Here is a 16,028-nt window from a genome sequence, read left to right as displayed (position 1 = left end):
AATGAGAGGAATGGTACTCTGCCGTATCTGGACATGTTGATCCACAGACAGCCTGATGGCTCCATGAGTACTGTATGGTATTCAAAGCCGTGTGCTTCCAATAGAATCCTGAATTACAAAAGTGGACACCAATTGAGCACCATTGTCAATGTTAGCAAAAATATGATTAGGAAAGCTAGAGCTCTTACCACAAGATCCGAGGAGAACATTGATGGAAGGTTAAAGGAGATTCTGAGGAAGAATGATTTCCCGGAGAATGTCATCCGGAGATTACTGAATGCCACACACCAACCCTCTACTTCTTCGTCCTTGGCGCCGGTCAATGATGTTTCGGAGCCTCGAGTTTTTAAGTCAATGTGTTACTTGAGGGGGGTGTCGGAAAGAATGAAGAAGATTATCACGAAGGCCACAAACATCACTCCTGCTTTCAGACCGATTGAGAGAGTTGGACAATTCTTCACCAAACTGAAAGACCCGATTCCTCCTGACAAGAGGTCTAATGTAGTCTATAGAATCCCATGTGGAGCGTGTGAGGGAGTCTACGTGGGTACTACTGGAAGAATGCTCCGTACGAGGGTGAGGGAGCACTACAGGGATTGTAAAGTCCCCATTAGGCGTGAGAAGGCAGCGGCATCAGCCCTTTGTGAGCATTCACATGACACGGGGCATGTGTTTAAGTTTGAGGAAGCCCAGATTTTGGACACACATCAGCACTACAGCAAGCGTCTTATGTTGGAGGCCCTGCACATAAAATGCAACATTGAAAAGGCGGTAAATAGACGCACCGACCACGCAGGTGTCAATGTTGTTTATGCTTCATTGATTGATGCAGCCAAAACATCGCAAAAATGACATGTATGCCCTTTCTATGGAGAGCCGTCAATGCTGACGTCTTCGGAGGGGAAATGTTTGTGGAGACTTTTGGGGACTTTTGGGGGTTTTCAAATTTCTTACCGTTTTAACCGTTTTTCTCGTTGTATGTGAAAATTGGATGACGAAGTGTGCTGCCTGCCAGGTGTTTTTCCTTGTTTTTCCGGTGTTTTTCTCTATTTTTCAATTCTCATGTTCATTTTTCTGTTAATTTTTATTAGTTTATTGATGCCACGTTGCTACCAGAGTTATGTATTGACGCACCCGAAGATTGGGAAGTAATTCCCCGCTATCGAGTGAGTGAAAATTATTTTCCATTGTAAAATTTTCCTTAATAAAAAGCGCCCTTTTCTATGCTAGCCACTGAAGAAGGCTCCGAGCGGGGCCGAAAGCTCTGGGAAGATTCTGTGTTTCTTTGGGTAAGGAATTTCAACTGCCGACGAAAAACCCGGAAAGAAATTTATTTATATAAACGTCGGAAAAACCACATTGATAGCTTGAAAATTTCAAAACCTCATCCAATCACATATGAGAGTGAGTATTGTACAAAATGGTATTTTAAATTTGGAACGTAATATGATGAAAATTCGTATTTTTCTATATACCCTCCCAGTGAGGGGGTGGTACAGGAGCTCAAAAGCACGAATCTGTGGTATATTCCGTACCTTGAGGCGTTAACAGTGTCGTGGATGTAATATATCGCTTCAATAATGCAAAAGAATATGCCAGTAATGACATTGTAAACAGCAAATTATTTTCTGCTCTTGCATTGTGTTTGGCCCCCTTGAGCCATGCCGACGAAAGGGTGGTTTTATTCACGAGGGATTTATGGGGAGAAAATCTCTCTCGCATGAGATGCTGCCGAGAGACATATTTCGAAAGACGACGAATTGGCTCCCGGGGGGCCCCCGGTAGTGCAACAAATACGCATGGAAAAGAGTACAAACTGAAATCCTTGATGGAAAATTTGAATATTTTTCAGGGATTTTTGCACAATTTTTTGGGGGTAAGGCGACGGACTAATTTTGTAAGCAAAATACACCACTCTGTTGGCATATTCAGCATAACAGATTTATGAGCTTTCACGAATTTCCTTTTCGTCTCTGAATACATTTTCAAAATTATTTATTGCAAAATTTTGTGAAGTGTGAAGAGCACACATGTGATTTATCTATCGACTCCTTCCCCTGTCATGGACTTTTTTTTTCTGCCGCATCAAACATAGCATCGACAGCGGAAGATTATGGGTGGCTGCGGGAGGGAGTCATTTGCCACCCATACAATGCAAATTACTCCTGATGGTTTGCCATTTATATCTGGAAATTTTGCACAAAAGCGCTGCTAGGAACTGAGAGTGCAACTTATGGGGATAAATAAATAGTGGTGGTATGGCGAAAAATGAAAGAATTGAATCAAAAGATTTATCGCATTCTATTCATGGTAGTTGATGAGACGTCATCCTACGATGCGACAAAAATTCCGCAGAATCTCAAATCATACATACAACCTTTGGATGTTTATCATGTCAAAATATCACAGCTGTTGTAATCGGATCAGCATGCAAAAAGGTAGAAAGGAATTCAAAAATTAATTTTGAGTTTATTATATAATATAAATTAAGTAATCCAATTATTTTGAATTATTTAACTTAAATTATGAAATAAAGCCAAACATTATGAAAAATTTTTTCATAATTAAAAAAAATTAAAACTGGAATGTTAATAATATAAAATAAAAGTTTTAAAATGATTTGAAATAAAATCCTATTATACCTAAAACTTTTCCTAACTAAATCTTATTATTTTAATTTATTTCATATTGGGGAGAACATAAGAATCAAATTTTTGAAAAACCAAATGGTGTAAGCAGGAAAATTTTTCAGTGTGTGGGAGGGCATGTAAGATTTCCTCTGGTGGCGAAGGAGAAAATGTACGGGGCTCTCAGATACACAAATGGTAGCAGATATAAAACGTATAAAAGTGAATTGACACATAAAAATCAACAACCGTATCGAAAACATCGCGGGGATGGCTGGAAAATGCAGTCAGCTCAATGATGACACACGAGCGTTGTGAAGAAAGGAAGCTCTATTCTTCGGTCTCAAATACATAAAGTTACTCTTTCCCTCACCGCGAGATTTTTCTCTTCGATCGGGGGTTGAAAATGAAGGCAAAAAGACTCCCTTTCCTCCTCTGTAAATAACACATAAAGTACATTTGACATATGCCAACAATGTGCTCGATATTTTTATTGAAAACTTCAAATGCAGCCAGCTTTTCATAACATATGGATTTCATTCGACTTCCTTTCGGCAAATTTACTTAAGATTTCCATTCTATGCATACTTTTTTTTGTCCTCTCTACCCATGACTTTCAACTTGCACTGAAGGACCATTTTTAATAAAAAAAAAACACACACACACACTTTCAAAGTGAAATTAATTATAATAAAATATCGATATAAGAAGCTGAGGGCTAAAAGGTCAAGATCGTGTTGAAAGTTGGAGGGCGTGGAAAAAAGTTTCGCGGAAAGAATTTGCTAGGGAAACTTGTTGCTATTACAACTAAAAGATCAACAAAAGTTGTGATTCATGTGATTTTCTTGGGAGTTTATTAAACAAAAACTCTCGGAGAAAATGACATTGAGTAATTTCCATGAATGGTTTACCCATTTATAAGAACACTCTCGTGGAAAAAAGAAAACCGCAATAAATTTTCCGATAGCCTCGAGACGCGAAAAATAAACCAAATTGTGCACGCGGAGTGTATTACAGCGACTAAAACTTACCCAACCACGATTTTCCATCCGAAAGCTGCTTCTAAGTAAAGCTGCAATGCATTATAATGAATATATACCCTCTACCACCCAATTCCAAGAGAGCTTATCGTTTGTACTGCGATGTTCTTGCTTCACACTAGAGAATGAGAAAGACTCAGGGGGTGACCAACTAAATGATTTAATACTTTAATTTGTAATAAAATGAGGAATAAGAAATTATTTCAATTGTGTTTTGTGGAAACATTTTAAAATTATAAAGGCCTTCAATTTAAAAATTATAATTTATGAGAAATGCTTCCTAGTTTCATATTTTACAGCTAATGTAATTTAAGTATGTTCTATACACAGTTTGGTTTTTAATAAACAATTATTTAATGGAACATTGTTCTTTATAACCACAATTTCTCATTTCTCTTTTTTTTCTACTTAATTTTATAACATATCTGAGTCTCATTCAGTACCTACCGTATATCTTTAACTTTTCAATTCTCCCTGTAGTAAGCATTCTTCTGGTATTTTACGATGTCACGCGATGCATGACTATTTCTTGCTCATTTTCCCAATTACTAGCACACACTGCAAGCACATCCCCATTTATTCACCCCCTGGCGCTCATGAAAGATATGGATAAGATCGCCCACACTCCCAGCGGGGTGTGCAAAAGCACCCACAATTGAGAATATGGAAGAAGAGGTGTGATTTATATATGAAGTATTGTCAAGCGATAAAATTTCCCCGAGAAAATGGATTTTCATTCATTTTCCAAAGCACCCAAAGCACCCATTGTAGTGCTTCATGAAGGAGAACAGTCACTGCCAAGGATAAATCCATAAAGTGTCCTCTAAGACTCACCACGCTAAAATAAGAAAATAATAAAATGGGCGGAAACTAAAAGGGCGGATGTCGACATGGAGTCGATCCCCTAGCATCGCAGTCGCTTTATTTCCTTTGTCATGGGGAGCTTTTTCCGATTTCCTGGCGAAATCGCCAAGAGAGGAGGGAGGTGGTATACGAAAGATAGCTTGGTAGAGTGAATGGAAATCCATAAAAATCAGCGAAATGGTAAGTCAAATTATCGCTATGATAGTCACCATGTGATTCTGATCAGAAGAATGTGAATGTCACATAAATATCCAGCAATACAGCACGTAACATCCGCCTTAAGCTGCTAAGAAGCTCTAAATTCGATTAATACCCCTCTTCTTTTTGCTCTACCATACAAGAGGGTCGCGATCTCTTTATATACCCAGTGTAAACCAAAAAGTACATTTGAGGAATTGCTTCTGCGAATTTATTCAGCAAATATTTAAATTCATACCTTGTGTATATTTATGCCTAAACAGCAATTTAATCAAAAATCATTCATCGGTCTAATACCTCCCGCAGATTTTCATTCGGGAAAAAGATATCCCATTCCACCTTTCACTCTCGTGGAATATTTAATCTGAATATTGCCCCCCTCCACGCGATCCCTATTATTGTGATTATTGCTGAGCTGTATGACAAAACATTCTCATAAAAATAAATCTTTCTCCTTCTTAGGTCTCCTAGCGAAAAGCCGTGGAAAATCTTTAGGGATGATGGAATAAATAGAAAAAAGCAGGTCTTAATTTCACCCCCATGCATTTTCACGTCTTAAAAGTATTACATAAGCGCCGAGGAGAAAAAAAAGGGATGAATTTGAATACAAGAGGTTTCGCACACCAAATGTAGAAGAATCATGGTCTCGATATACAGCACTCAATGGCCCTGCAGCGATTCCAAACAAGATTCTATAAGTGGAAAAAAATAAATACGATGCCATATGACTTTGTTAAATGTCCGATTTTATGTTTTTAAAACAATATTTTTAAGCACATTAGTCAAATTAGTGCATTACTTTTTTCTTTTCCTTTCTTTTTTTAGTATATATACCTAATTACTAATTATTAATGTTTTTAGCTGTGATTCTTTCTTCAAAGAAGCACAGCTTCTGTGTACACTCTAAAATTGAAAGTCGTCAGATCGGGCTCAAACTTGGGATGAGCACGAATTAGGGTCCCTACATTCCAAAAAACGGTGGCGCCAAAAATCTTTCCGTCCGGCCGTCCGTCCGTCCGGCCGGCCGGCCGAAACCTTTTGCTAAATTACAAGAGAACGGTGATAGATAGAGACTTCCGGTCAACGGCAAAGTTCATATATCAGGTGGAGGACATCCGATTATGATGTCAAATCCAACCCCCCACCCCTCCGTCCGCCATTTTGAATAACCTCTAAATTTTGTTTTCGCTATATCTCAGGCCCTATTATAGCTAGAGGTCTGAAATTTTGATATGTTGTAGGGGCCATCAAGACCTTTCCAACGATACCTTATTTTCGGAAATCGGTCAAGCCGTTTAGCCAATATGGCCGTCACAATTTTTCATCGAAAATCGGTCATAACTTGAGAACGGCTTGACCGATTTTGATCAACTCGGGCTCAAATGAAAGATATTAACAAGCCCTACAACTGCTCGGAACATCACAAGTTCAAAAAATGACCGCAAGTGGCGCTAAAATCAAAAACAAAATTTTCGATGAGTTTTCGATGAATATCTCGAGCACCGCTTTATAGATTTGCTTCATATTTTGATATGTTATAGTTGACTATAATATCTATCACCATGCCAAAAATGAAGAAAATCTATGTAGCCGTTCCGGAGATATCGCATTTTAAAGTTTACATGTCATATCTTGAGTTGCATAAGTCCAACGCCCCGCGAAGCGGGGCGTTTTATATATACACATATAAAAGTAAAGTAAAATATATATAAATGCATAGATATATACATTATTCTATTCATATAAAAAAGCAAAGATAAATAATAAATATAACATGGATGGAACAGGAAAGCGAAAGAACGGTAAGTAAAACTTACGGGCTGTGATTCTTTCTTTGTCAGTGAAAAGTGAAATTGACTGAAAATTGGGGATGGGCAAATTTTGAGGAAGGCTTTCTCGCGTACCGAATCACAGCCAACGCCCACGATTAAGGCTTTTCACATAATTTCTTCGCGTTGGCTGTGATTCGGTGCGCGAGAAAGCCTTCCTCAAAATTTGCCCATCCCCAATTTTCAGTCAATTTCACTTTTCACTGACAAAGAAAGAATCACAGCCCGTAAGTTTTACTTACCGTTCTTTCGCTTTCCTGTTCCATCCATGTTATATTTATTATTTATCTTTGCATTTTTTTTACTAAATAATAAATCTGTAATATTAATTTTAAAATAGTCATCCACGTGTCCCCTGATGAAGATTCGTATTTGCGATTTTTTACCAGTCTTTTTAATTTTGCTTACAATTTGAATACCAATGACTTGATGAAACCTCTGTACCTACATATGGGTAAATCGAGATGAAAACGAGAGGGTAGCTCTAGTGGAGGCCAAAAAGAATTAACGAAATATTCGTGGTTTTCTCAATGCTAAGATACGAAGGTTGAGTTGAGAAGAATGGGATTTTTCTTGTATAGCAGCAATTTTTACAACACAAAAGAATTCGCGCAATGACTTCCCCGCGCTTTCCACCCCAACTTTCACTTGGTGTACCAATAACCATTCAATTATTTATCCCTCCGCATGTGGCTGTCATAGCATGCAAAATATGTAGCTCAAAGAGAACCACCGAGTCCCATTGGAATCTTGTGAAAAGTGATATAAATTTTGTAAAAAAGGCACCATAAATGTTTCCCATTGAGCGGACACGATGCCAAAAAAATTTCACTCTTCTCCCATTGCTTGAAAGCCTCCACCAACAATTTGCACTAACTCCTCTCCCCCCTGCGCACACGTTTTGTCACCCAGGACTTGTTGAGTTCCACTCTCGGGCGCATTCTACATCGACAAAAAATGCTTTTAAATAAATTTATGTAGCTGAAAGTTTTGTCGTAGCACCCCAAAGTGCTTCTGTGACTAATAAGTAGAAATTGAATAAAAAAAATGCATGGGATGCAATAATAATAAAGTAAATTAAATACGACATTCTGGAATATTCAAAGGTTGCCTTTTAATCGCCGCAATTGAGCCCTCATTTTCTGTGGTGTCACAAAAGAATTCAGAGAATGCAAAACACACGTGATAATTACTTCTTTGAAAAGCAAACAAAGACAACCCCTTTCCCTAGACACCAATTTTTCATTCACCCCCGCAACAGCCATGAAAAATCGAAATGGTGCCGTGAAAATTCCCAATCGATAAATTCCTTGAATATTTCTTGGCTGAGCTCACGCGGACTTAATCGACGTGCAACATGACATTTTCTCAGAAACACATTCCTGAGTGGGGTGGTGGTATTTTATTTTATGCCCTGAGAGAATGGGGGTTGTCGGTGATACACAAAACATCCCATTATGATGTCGTGATGGCATATTGCATTTGAGACAGAGTTAATAAAAGTCGGAAAAATATTTTTTTACGAGAAAAGAATGCAAGACGAAATTATGTATAATTCAAAAACAAATAGATTGTTCTAAAAAAATGGTAGGTACAAATGAGCAAATCATAGGTGATATAATGCCTCCAATACAAATATTCCTATGCATTTAGTATTAACTGTAAGTTCAATTTTATTTAGATAACTTCAACTTTGTACGGTAGGTATGTCCCAGTATTTTCCTCTTACAAAGTCTCAAATAATAATTCCTAATGGTATTTTCTTATTGGACAAATAAATGAGCAAATTAGGAAAATTGCCTGGAGAAGACGATAATGAAATAATGTGGTGGAGTTTAGTAGACACTTCTTCCCCTTTCAAAATGTATTGAGGACATTGGGGATGATGAAAGTATTCAAATTTCACCGAATATCAATACTTGTCTGTCCAATCGTGTGAAAAGTGAATCAATTCCGATGAGTGGAAAACTTGGTATGTCTTTTAAGTGAATGAGCAAGAAAATTGTACATTGAATGACATGGAATAGGTGGACTTGGAGCACATTCAAAAAGTTTGACTTTTCAGCAATCACTAAACGACGAAGCAATTTCGTTCCTTGTGCAATAACAATTTACCGTCTCTGTTTCCAGAGTTGAAAAGTTTGCAATCATCATTTTTTCTCACTTGTAATTTTTTTTGCTTTTTCCCCTTCTCTATGCCAAAAATATGTAATCTCATTACATTGTTCTACGGAAAGTATGGAATTGTTCTCTGTGGTGAACTAGAGGAAAAGTCATTGGGTATCTCTATGACTTTTCCCATTTCCCCTCGCAGCATATGTATCGATGGAAATAAAATTGGAAATCCAATTTGACGGGGATGAATTGGTTGTAAAATGTTGAAATTGGGGGCCGTCAACCTATTATCGGTACGCGACGGTAGCATATAGATATTCCTCAACCCAAAGAAGGGCCAATTAAATAGGTGAATTTGTGTTTTAATTTTATAGATGGTTAAACACGCTAAGCTATTAAAATTCAAATGAATTTTATGTGCAATTTTTCTAAGCGTTTTATATTCTCGGCAAAGCGCAAATCTTATCTGGTTTACACAATTCCATATACTAAAAGTGTCCCTTGGTGACTCAAATTAAAGCATATCGTCAATTCTATAAGCATTTCACTCAGAAATATATCTAAACAAGAGCTGTAAAACTATTTGGAAGTTATTTCGCTGTTGATTTGTATTTCGGGGGTGGCTGGAGCGAAAGAGAGAGAGACAAACTAATTTAAAATTTCCATCGTAAACAAGTGAGTTGCATGAAAGGAGATAAAACTCATCACAGTGCTGGAAGTAGAAGGCGCGTGGAGAGAGTTTCAATGGCGCTTTAAATATTTTATCACCCAATCGTCAACTCTAATCGACCATGCGGTAATCCTCGGCTGTAAAAAAGTGACGTAAAACAGGAGGGCATTCTAGATAATGAGAAGCATATACTGAAAGGCTTAGGTGGGGAGGAAATCAAACGGAAATTGGTGCTGAGTGAAACTTTCTCAGTTAGAAAACAAACTGCTACAAGGCGATGTAGGTAGATTAATATGTATTTCTAAGCATTGATTAAAACTTCAAAATTGTGTCAAAAATTTTTTTTTTAAAGCTATTGAAATGCAATTATTAAAATATATAGGTAAAATAAGATAAAATCCCATATTGAACCGAAACTTTTGAAAAAAAAATTAAACATTAGAAACTTTGACTCGAAATGGTATTAGCCCATTCAATTTGATTTATTGTATTTGATTTTATTTTTAAACTATCTGCCAGGTAAATGATTTTTTGATTACTAATTAACTAAAGTATTTTTCTCTAGCTAGACTCTAAAAATTAATGTAAAAGTACATCATGTGCTACACAAATGCCTCCCCTTGTGAAATAATCCCTTATTAACCCTTTAAGGTTTTTTGGGTCATACCCTGACCCAAACGTGAAACATTTTATTTTTTCAATTATTTATGAATGTAATTGTTTTTCCATGTTACAAATGCATCAAATTCACGCATAAGGGGTCAAAGAAGACGTTCTGAGTGAGAAAAGTCCTCTAAAAAAATTCATAGAATAAAAATCGCAGTAAAAGAGCGCATGTTTCAATGTTTTTATGTTTCACGTTGGACGTTAAAGGGTTAACTGTGCCAGCGAAAGTACCCACAGAGGCAATCGCAATTTGTTGGTATTCCTCCAACATTGTACTAAATGAGGGATGTGATTTTTGTTGTCAAACGCAAAGAGAATCATTTAATTTGCATTTTCTCCATAAGCAAACACCTCGTGTACTCAATTAGACGACTTGCGTATGGTGAGGAGCAACGACATGCCAGATAATTTGCGAGAATTCCCAACCTCCAGCTCAAGTTCTTGTATTACAGTCAACTTCCCGTCTTTTGGTGGAATTGCAAGACAGGGTATTAAATGTGTTGATCTTAGGGAGTGATATTTACACCGAATCCACAGTCACTTTATGCTGTGAAGTCCTGATCCGTCAATCAGACTTTGACGCCAGTTTTAGCATCGTAAAATACAGCGAAATGAGATACGGCTATCACATTGCCTTTTACACAATTTTCTCTCTGGTTCTTTGTGAGTGAGGCTTGGGGTTGGTGGGTAATAGAAGAAGGTGATTCAACATGATTTTATCAGGAAATTCTTGCGTTGCTGCAAAAGGTATTGAAAATGTCACAATCTCACAGAGCCTTTTCCACAACTCCCATTGGAAATCGGATGTAAAATTCTTTATTGCTTTCCGTTGCCTCATCCAACCCCTCTGTCTATGGCCTGGAATACCGCTGAGAATTAGCTTCGGATCGCAAATGAGTTCAGGAACACCAGTGCGCGCGTATTTCATGCAAATTCCTTCTAATCCCTCCTGCACAAGTCGTTAAATATAAAATCCTCAGTACAAGCAAATAAGTAGATGCATGTCGGAGAAAATTCCATCATTAAAGCTCCTGTAAATTTTTGCAAGTGACTGATAGGCATTTAGCAAAACATATATAGGATATATATTTTGTGATGAACAGCCATACCCCCTCTCATACACCCCATTCGGGATCCCAGATAAATTTAAACAACCCCACGCTTCACTGAGCGAGACAATCAAATTTTCCAATTTCACTTGCGAAATCACACAACGAAATTAATCGATGTTTGATTTGATGTGATTTTACGACGAAATGCGTAAGTTCGTAAAAAGGACATAAAAATTATCCAATAAAATTATTTATGCATGTGGAACTAAAAGGTTCCCCCGGAAAAGGGGTTGTGTACCCGAACCAGTCGGATCATCCCACAGAGAAATTTTTCAGAGGCAAAAAAGAGATATTATACACAAATACAAATAAAATATATAAGAGTGTATAATGGCAAAGAACAATAATTTTTCACGATTAAAATCATCCTTTTTATTATTTTCATGCTCTTGATTTCGCAAAGAGACGTATCGTATGCTGTATTTTATGATTTTTATGCGAGAAAGTGGTATTGGGTGGAAGTAACGATTTCCATGGAATCCTCTCCCCTCCATACGAAACATCGCGGGTAATAAAAATCATTCAGTGTACGAAGAGGAAATAAAGATTTAGACTGTGGGGTTGTTCATAGTGGTTGAAAAATACCACCACTTAAAACTCAAAATATACGATCCTATTTGTGCAGAAATTCCCAATCACCTCATATTTCTCCATATTTAGGATTTCTTTTTACATATAAAAAGCATTCTCACTCCCAGTAGCAATTATTCATCTGATTCTCTCCATTCTTATTACTGCACTAGGGAAAGAATTATGCTGCTAAATGTATCACTTCAAGGGTTATAGGAGTGCTGAGAAAAGTTAAAAATCATAGGGGAGAGCGGGGCTAATAAAGTCACTTAAGGGTTTAGAAAAAGCCTAAAATATCATATTTCCTAGCTAGATAGAACAAAATGATCTGAGAAAGAGTTGTAGGGCAGTAAATTTCCTAAAGAAATGAGCTATACATTTCGCTTTATGTGTTTGGGAAATATGATATTTTGAGCTTTTTCTAAACCCTTAAGTGACTTTATTAGCCCCGCCCTCCCCTAATGTTTTTTTTTAATTTGTAAAGATATAATTAAGTTCTCATCGTAAGTAAAGTCCGCATTGGCAAATATCGATATTTCAGCATGTCATGAACTGAATTTAACTAAATACTGTATCGTAAAAATCTAGTGATTAATTCTAATCGAGTAACTTTAATTATTTTAATACAAATCTCTTATATTCTTTTTATTAAATCATTAAATAGACTCTTAAATACTTTAGAAATCTCTTAAAAAGGAGAACAACCGCTAAAACCCATTTTATTTATTGTTTATTGTAGATGGCAAGACTATTTACTAACTGTGTACCAACAAATTGAGGTTTTCTCTGCAATGTCATGGATTTCCTTCCGAACAATGTTTCATATGAGAGAGATACTTTGTAAAGTTGTGTCTCCTGTGGGGATATTTTGTGAATTTATCCCGCAATAACCAGTGTATCATTTTACATGAGTATGGGATCCTGTGTGGTGCACTTAAATGTATAAATCAATTTGCTAGTGTATTTTGTGCCACATTCAACCCATAAATACAGCGAAATTGTGTGGGAACAGTTTTGAAAATCTAAACTTTAATTGCATCCACTGGTATTGAAAACCCTTTGGGGGTTGTGGCCATACAATGTAGCAAACAAAATTACAGTCTCTGTCAGAACAAATTATAAGCTATCTATGCTAAGCTTGTATATTTCGCAACATAGTGTTATATACTTTCCGATCACCCAGCTGGTAGAAATCAATGTTGAACCCTTCTTCATTGGCTTTTTTTGTGGGAAATTTACTGGCAAAAATAACAATTCGATAATTACACATTTGCATGTCGCTTCTGGTGGAAGTCAATGAAAGTGAGAAATATTTTCTCACGCAAAAATATATTATTGGTCAGACCGCATTTAATACCCATGCAGAAATGAGGCCTTTTATTGATTTATTGAAATAAAGCAAAAAGACTACAAATTGTAATTATACTGGAGGAACCTGCAGGAAGAACAATAAGTCACGATATTGTGCACCAATAGTGCTTTTGTTCCATTTTTTTCACCTGTATATGCTGGCCTTGGCAAGACTATCGGATGGGAAAGTCGTAAAATTAAGTACAATTAGTGGTTTGGTGGATTCTGCAGATACTATACCAATATATTAGCACTTTACATGAATTTTAATTACAATTACTGATAGTGTAACAGAGTGCAGGGCCATTTCCAGCATTTGTGAACTCTGACATTGCAACTTCATTTAAATGGTTATGGTCAGACCATCACATTCACTTTGTCCCCATTATCGTAAAATGTGGCACGAGTGAAGTAAATGGGCCAAGTTGGTTGAATATCGACATCATAAATTGATTTTTGGGATTATATTGGTTAATTTAATAAAATAGCTATATTAGATGGGTTCCCATCCATTTGATCCTCTTTCAACTCTTTCATTTAATTCTATTGACTTTAATTAAATCTCTCATATTACTTTAATCCCATATATATGTATATGTGGTTTTATTTGTGCCCTTTGATTTCAAATACTCAAAGTAAGAAGGAAAAGAGTTGGAATTGGGATGAAAGAACTCTCAAGTGAAGGTCTTCAACTTCAAAGAGTGTTGGATTTTTATTGGAAATTTTGTTAAACTATATTTTCAATCTAAATTTTTTTTAATCTAATAATCAAATCAACCAATTAGTAGTCATTGGTACAAAAAATTAGCTATATAATTCCTTTTAAAAATCATATAAATACTTTTAATTGTTTAAAACATTATTTATCTATTTTGTTTCTGTTTTTATTTTATAAATTTGTACCGAATACTATTAAAAAGTTGAGTTTGATTCGATTTTCAAATGAATTACTGAGAAAACAAAATTTAATAAAAAAAAAATACATAAAGAGAGGGAGAGAGCAAGAAAAGGTGCTGCATAAGAGAAGAAAAACTACACATCAAAAGAGAAGTGAGGAGAAAAAAATCACCAGTCATTGCCCTATAAGTCCACAGGTGTTCAAAAGATCCCCTGGCACAGAATCGCTTGTACATTCGAACGTTACTCCATCCAGTAACTTATTCTTACACTGTATTGTATGATAGAATTCAAGCGTCAAAAAACATATATAAATACGTTGCATTAAATAAAAGAGAAAAGCCAACCCCTCTCGAAAATTAACTGTCGATGAATGTGTGCCTTAAAAGTGTTCACCATGGGGTCTTTGATGAGAAATCTTTCCCATACATGGATGTGATTCTTCGGAGAAGAGTACTTAAGCAGTTATATACATATATACGAATGTAGGGTATTGCAAATTTGATTAGTTATGCAAAAACCTTCGTGAATAGAATACCTTTGGAATCTGCTAAGATAAAAAATTAGCCATAAAATTGGTGGTCAAATTGAAAAAAAGGTATTAGACATTGTCTAGGCTAAATCCGATCTGACAGCAGGTTCCACACTAATTTGCCATATAGAGAGTTAATTCAAAACGACGGACCAGCACACATCCCCTGAGTCTTTGCTATTGTAATTGACCCTCTTATGATTTTGGGCAGAGTAAAAAAACATCCCAAAAGCAGGTCCCGATTTCACTTGTCATATACATTGAAATGAATACCAATTAGAGCAGAAGAAAAAAAGTAGATTATAAGCACAGATAATGCCCAAAAATGGTCTATGAGGGGTTCTTCAGAGAATAGTGAAAAAAAAATTCAAGCTAAGTCAAATTTATTTTAATATCATCTGAATGACTGAGCATTTATTCCACAATGGTTGCAATCATTTTAGCAGATTAAAATTTAAATAAAATTTTCATAAGTGTTCTGTACTGAATTTACTCAACATGTCAGGTGGCCCGAAACTTACCCCAATTCTCCGGCACTATCGGGGTAATTATCAGCGCAAATTTCATCAACATAGTAAAAAAAAAATATAAGCCAAACAAGGGGGAATACAGAGACGTGTTTCCTCCAACATGTTTTCAGCATGGATTCTTCAGAGCTTAAATCGGTGCATAATCGGTTTAGAGATATTTCTGCCTGAACTCATAAGCTCATAAGTAGTTTTAATTCGTGGCAAATTTGACCCAATTAGAGGGGACAAGCGATCCCCAATGCCAATGAAACTGACTTTTCGAGAGGAATTGAGATTATATTTTGCAGATACCGGGTATGTAGCAATTAAATGATTCAGACATTGTGGAACGTGCTAACCGTGAAATAACATGAATTTATAGAATTTTAATCCCCTTATGATTTTACGTATTCCACGGTAATGGGACTTCCGCTGGTGATATTTTTGTCATGTCTGGTCTTTTTTCGATTGGCATGAAAAATAATTAGACGGTAATTGTGCCATCTGTTACAATTTGCTGGTCGTCATAGCGAGACAAAAAACGTGTGTACATATATATAGAGCACCTTGGTTTTCCAATTTATTGAGGGTTTTCTTCTGTATATAGATGTTTTCAAGGGGTCCCACATCAAGGTGAGTTATGACCAAATTGTTTCCTTTTTTATTACTATTGGGAATTATATCAAAGAAAATTTTATAAGAAATCACAATTTTTCATTTTATAAATATCTAATTGATTTAATACGAGCAACTGATGAAATTATAACAGAAACATATGTATAATAAAAAACTACAATTAGGTAAATCTCGTAATTAAATACCTATTACATAAATCCTGTGAACGTTTTGAGTACCTACGCATGCCTAACACGTCTTTGAGATAAAGGTACTTTTATATGTCAACTACTTTTACATTTTTGTTTATCATAAAAATTTTTCAATGAATACCCCATTTTGTTACCTCTACCATTGCAGAAGAAACGCAAACAGGAGGTTTTCGCATAATATTATTTCAAGGAAGAATTGTGGCGGGAAAAAAGTGAATGCAT

The 16,028-nt window shown here is 36.1% G+C and overlaps 2 protein-coding genes across 3 annotated transcripts in view; one reads left to right on the top strand and one right to left on the bottom strand.

The window, feature by feature from the left end:
* The window catches only part of LOC129797522 (LIM domain-binding protein 2), a 421,356-nt gene that overhangs the window by 12,107 nt on the left and 393,221 nt on the right, over positions 1 to 16,028 (bottom strand). The window lies entirely within an intron of this gene.
* Positions 385 to 1,322, top strand: LOC129796913 (uncharacterized). The gene is made up of 3 exons (XM_055839088.1): positions 385 to 771; positions 1,092 to 1,166; positions 1,231 to 1,322. Exons 1-3 carry the CDS (start codon positions 385 to 387, stop codon positions 1,291 to 1,293), a joined length of 525 nt encoding a protein of 174 aa, XP_055695063.1. The 3' UTR covers positions 1,294 to 1,322.

This window comes from Lutzomyia longipalpis, chromosome 1 (genome assembly GCF_024334085.1).
Source record: "Lutzomyia longipalpis isolate SR_M1_2022 chromosome 1, ASM2433408v1".
Classification (NCBI taxonomy): Eukaryota; Metazoa; Arthropoda; class Insecta; order Diptera; family Psychodidae; genus Lutzomyia; species Lutzomyia longipalpis.
The sequence above is the reverse complement of the archived record's forward strand: the minus strand, read 5'-3'. Positions and strand labels throughout refer to the sequence as shown.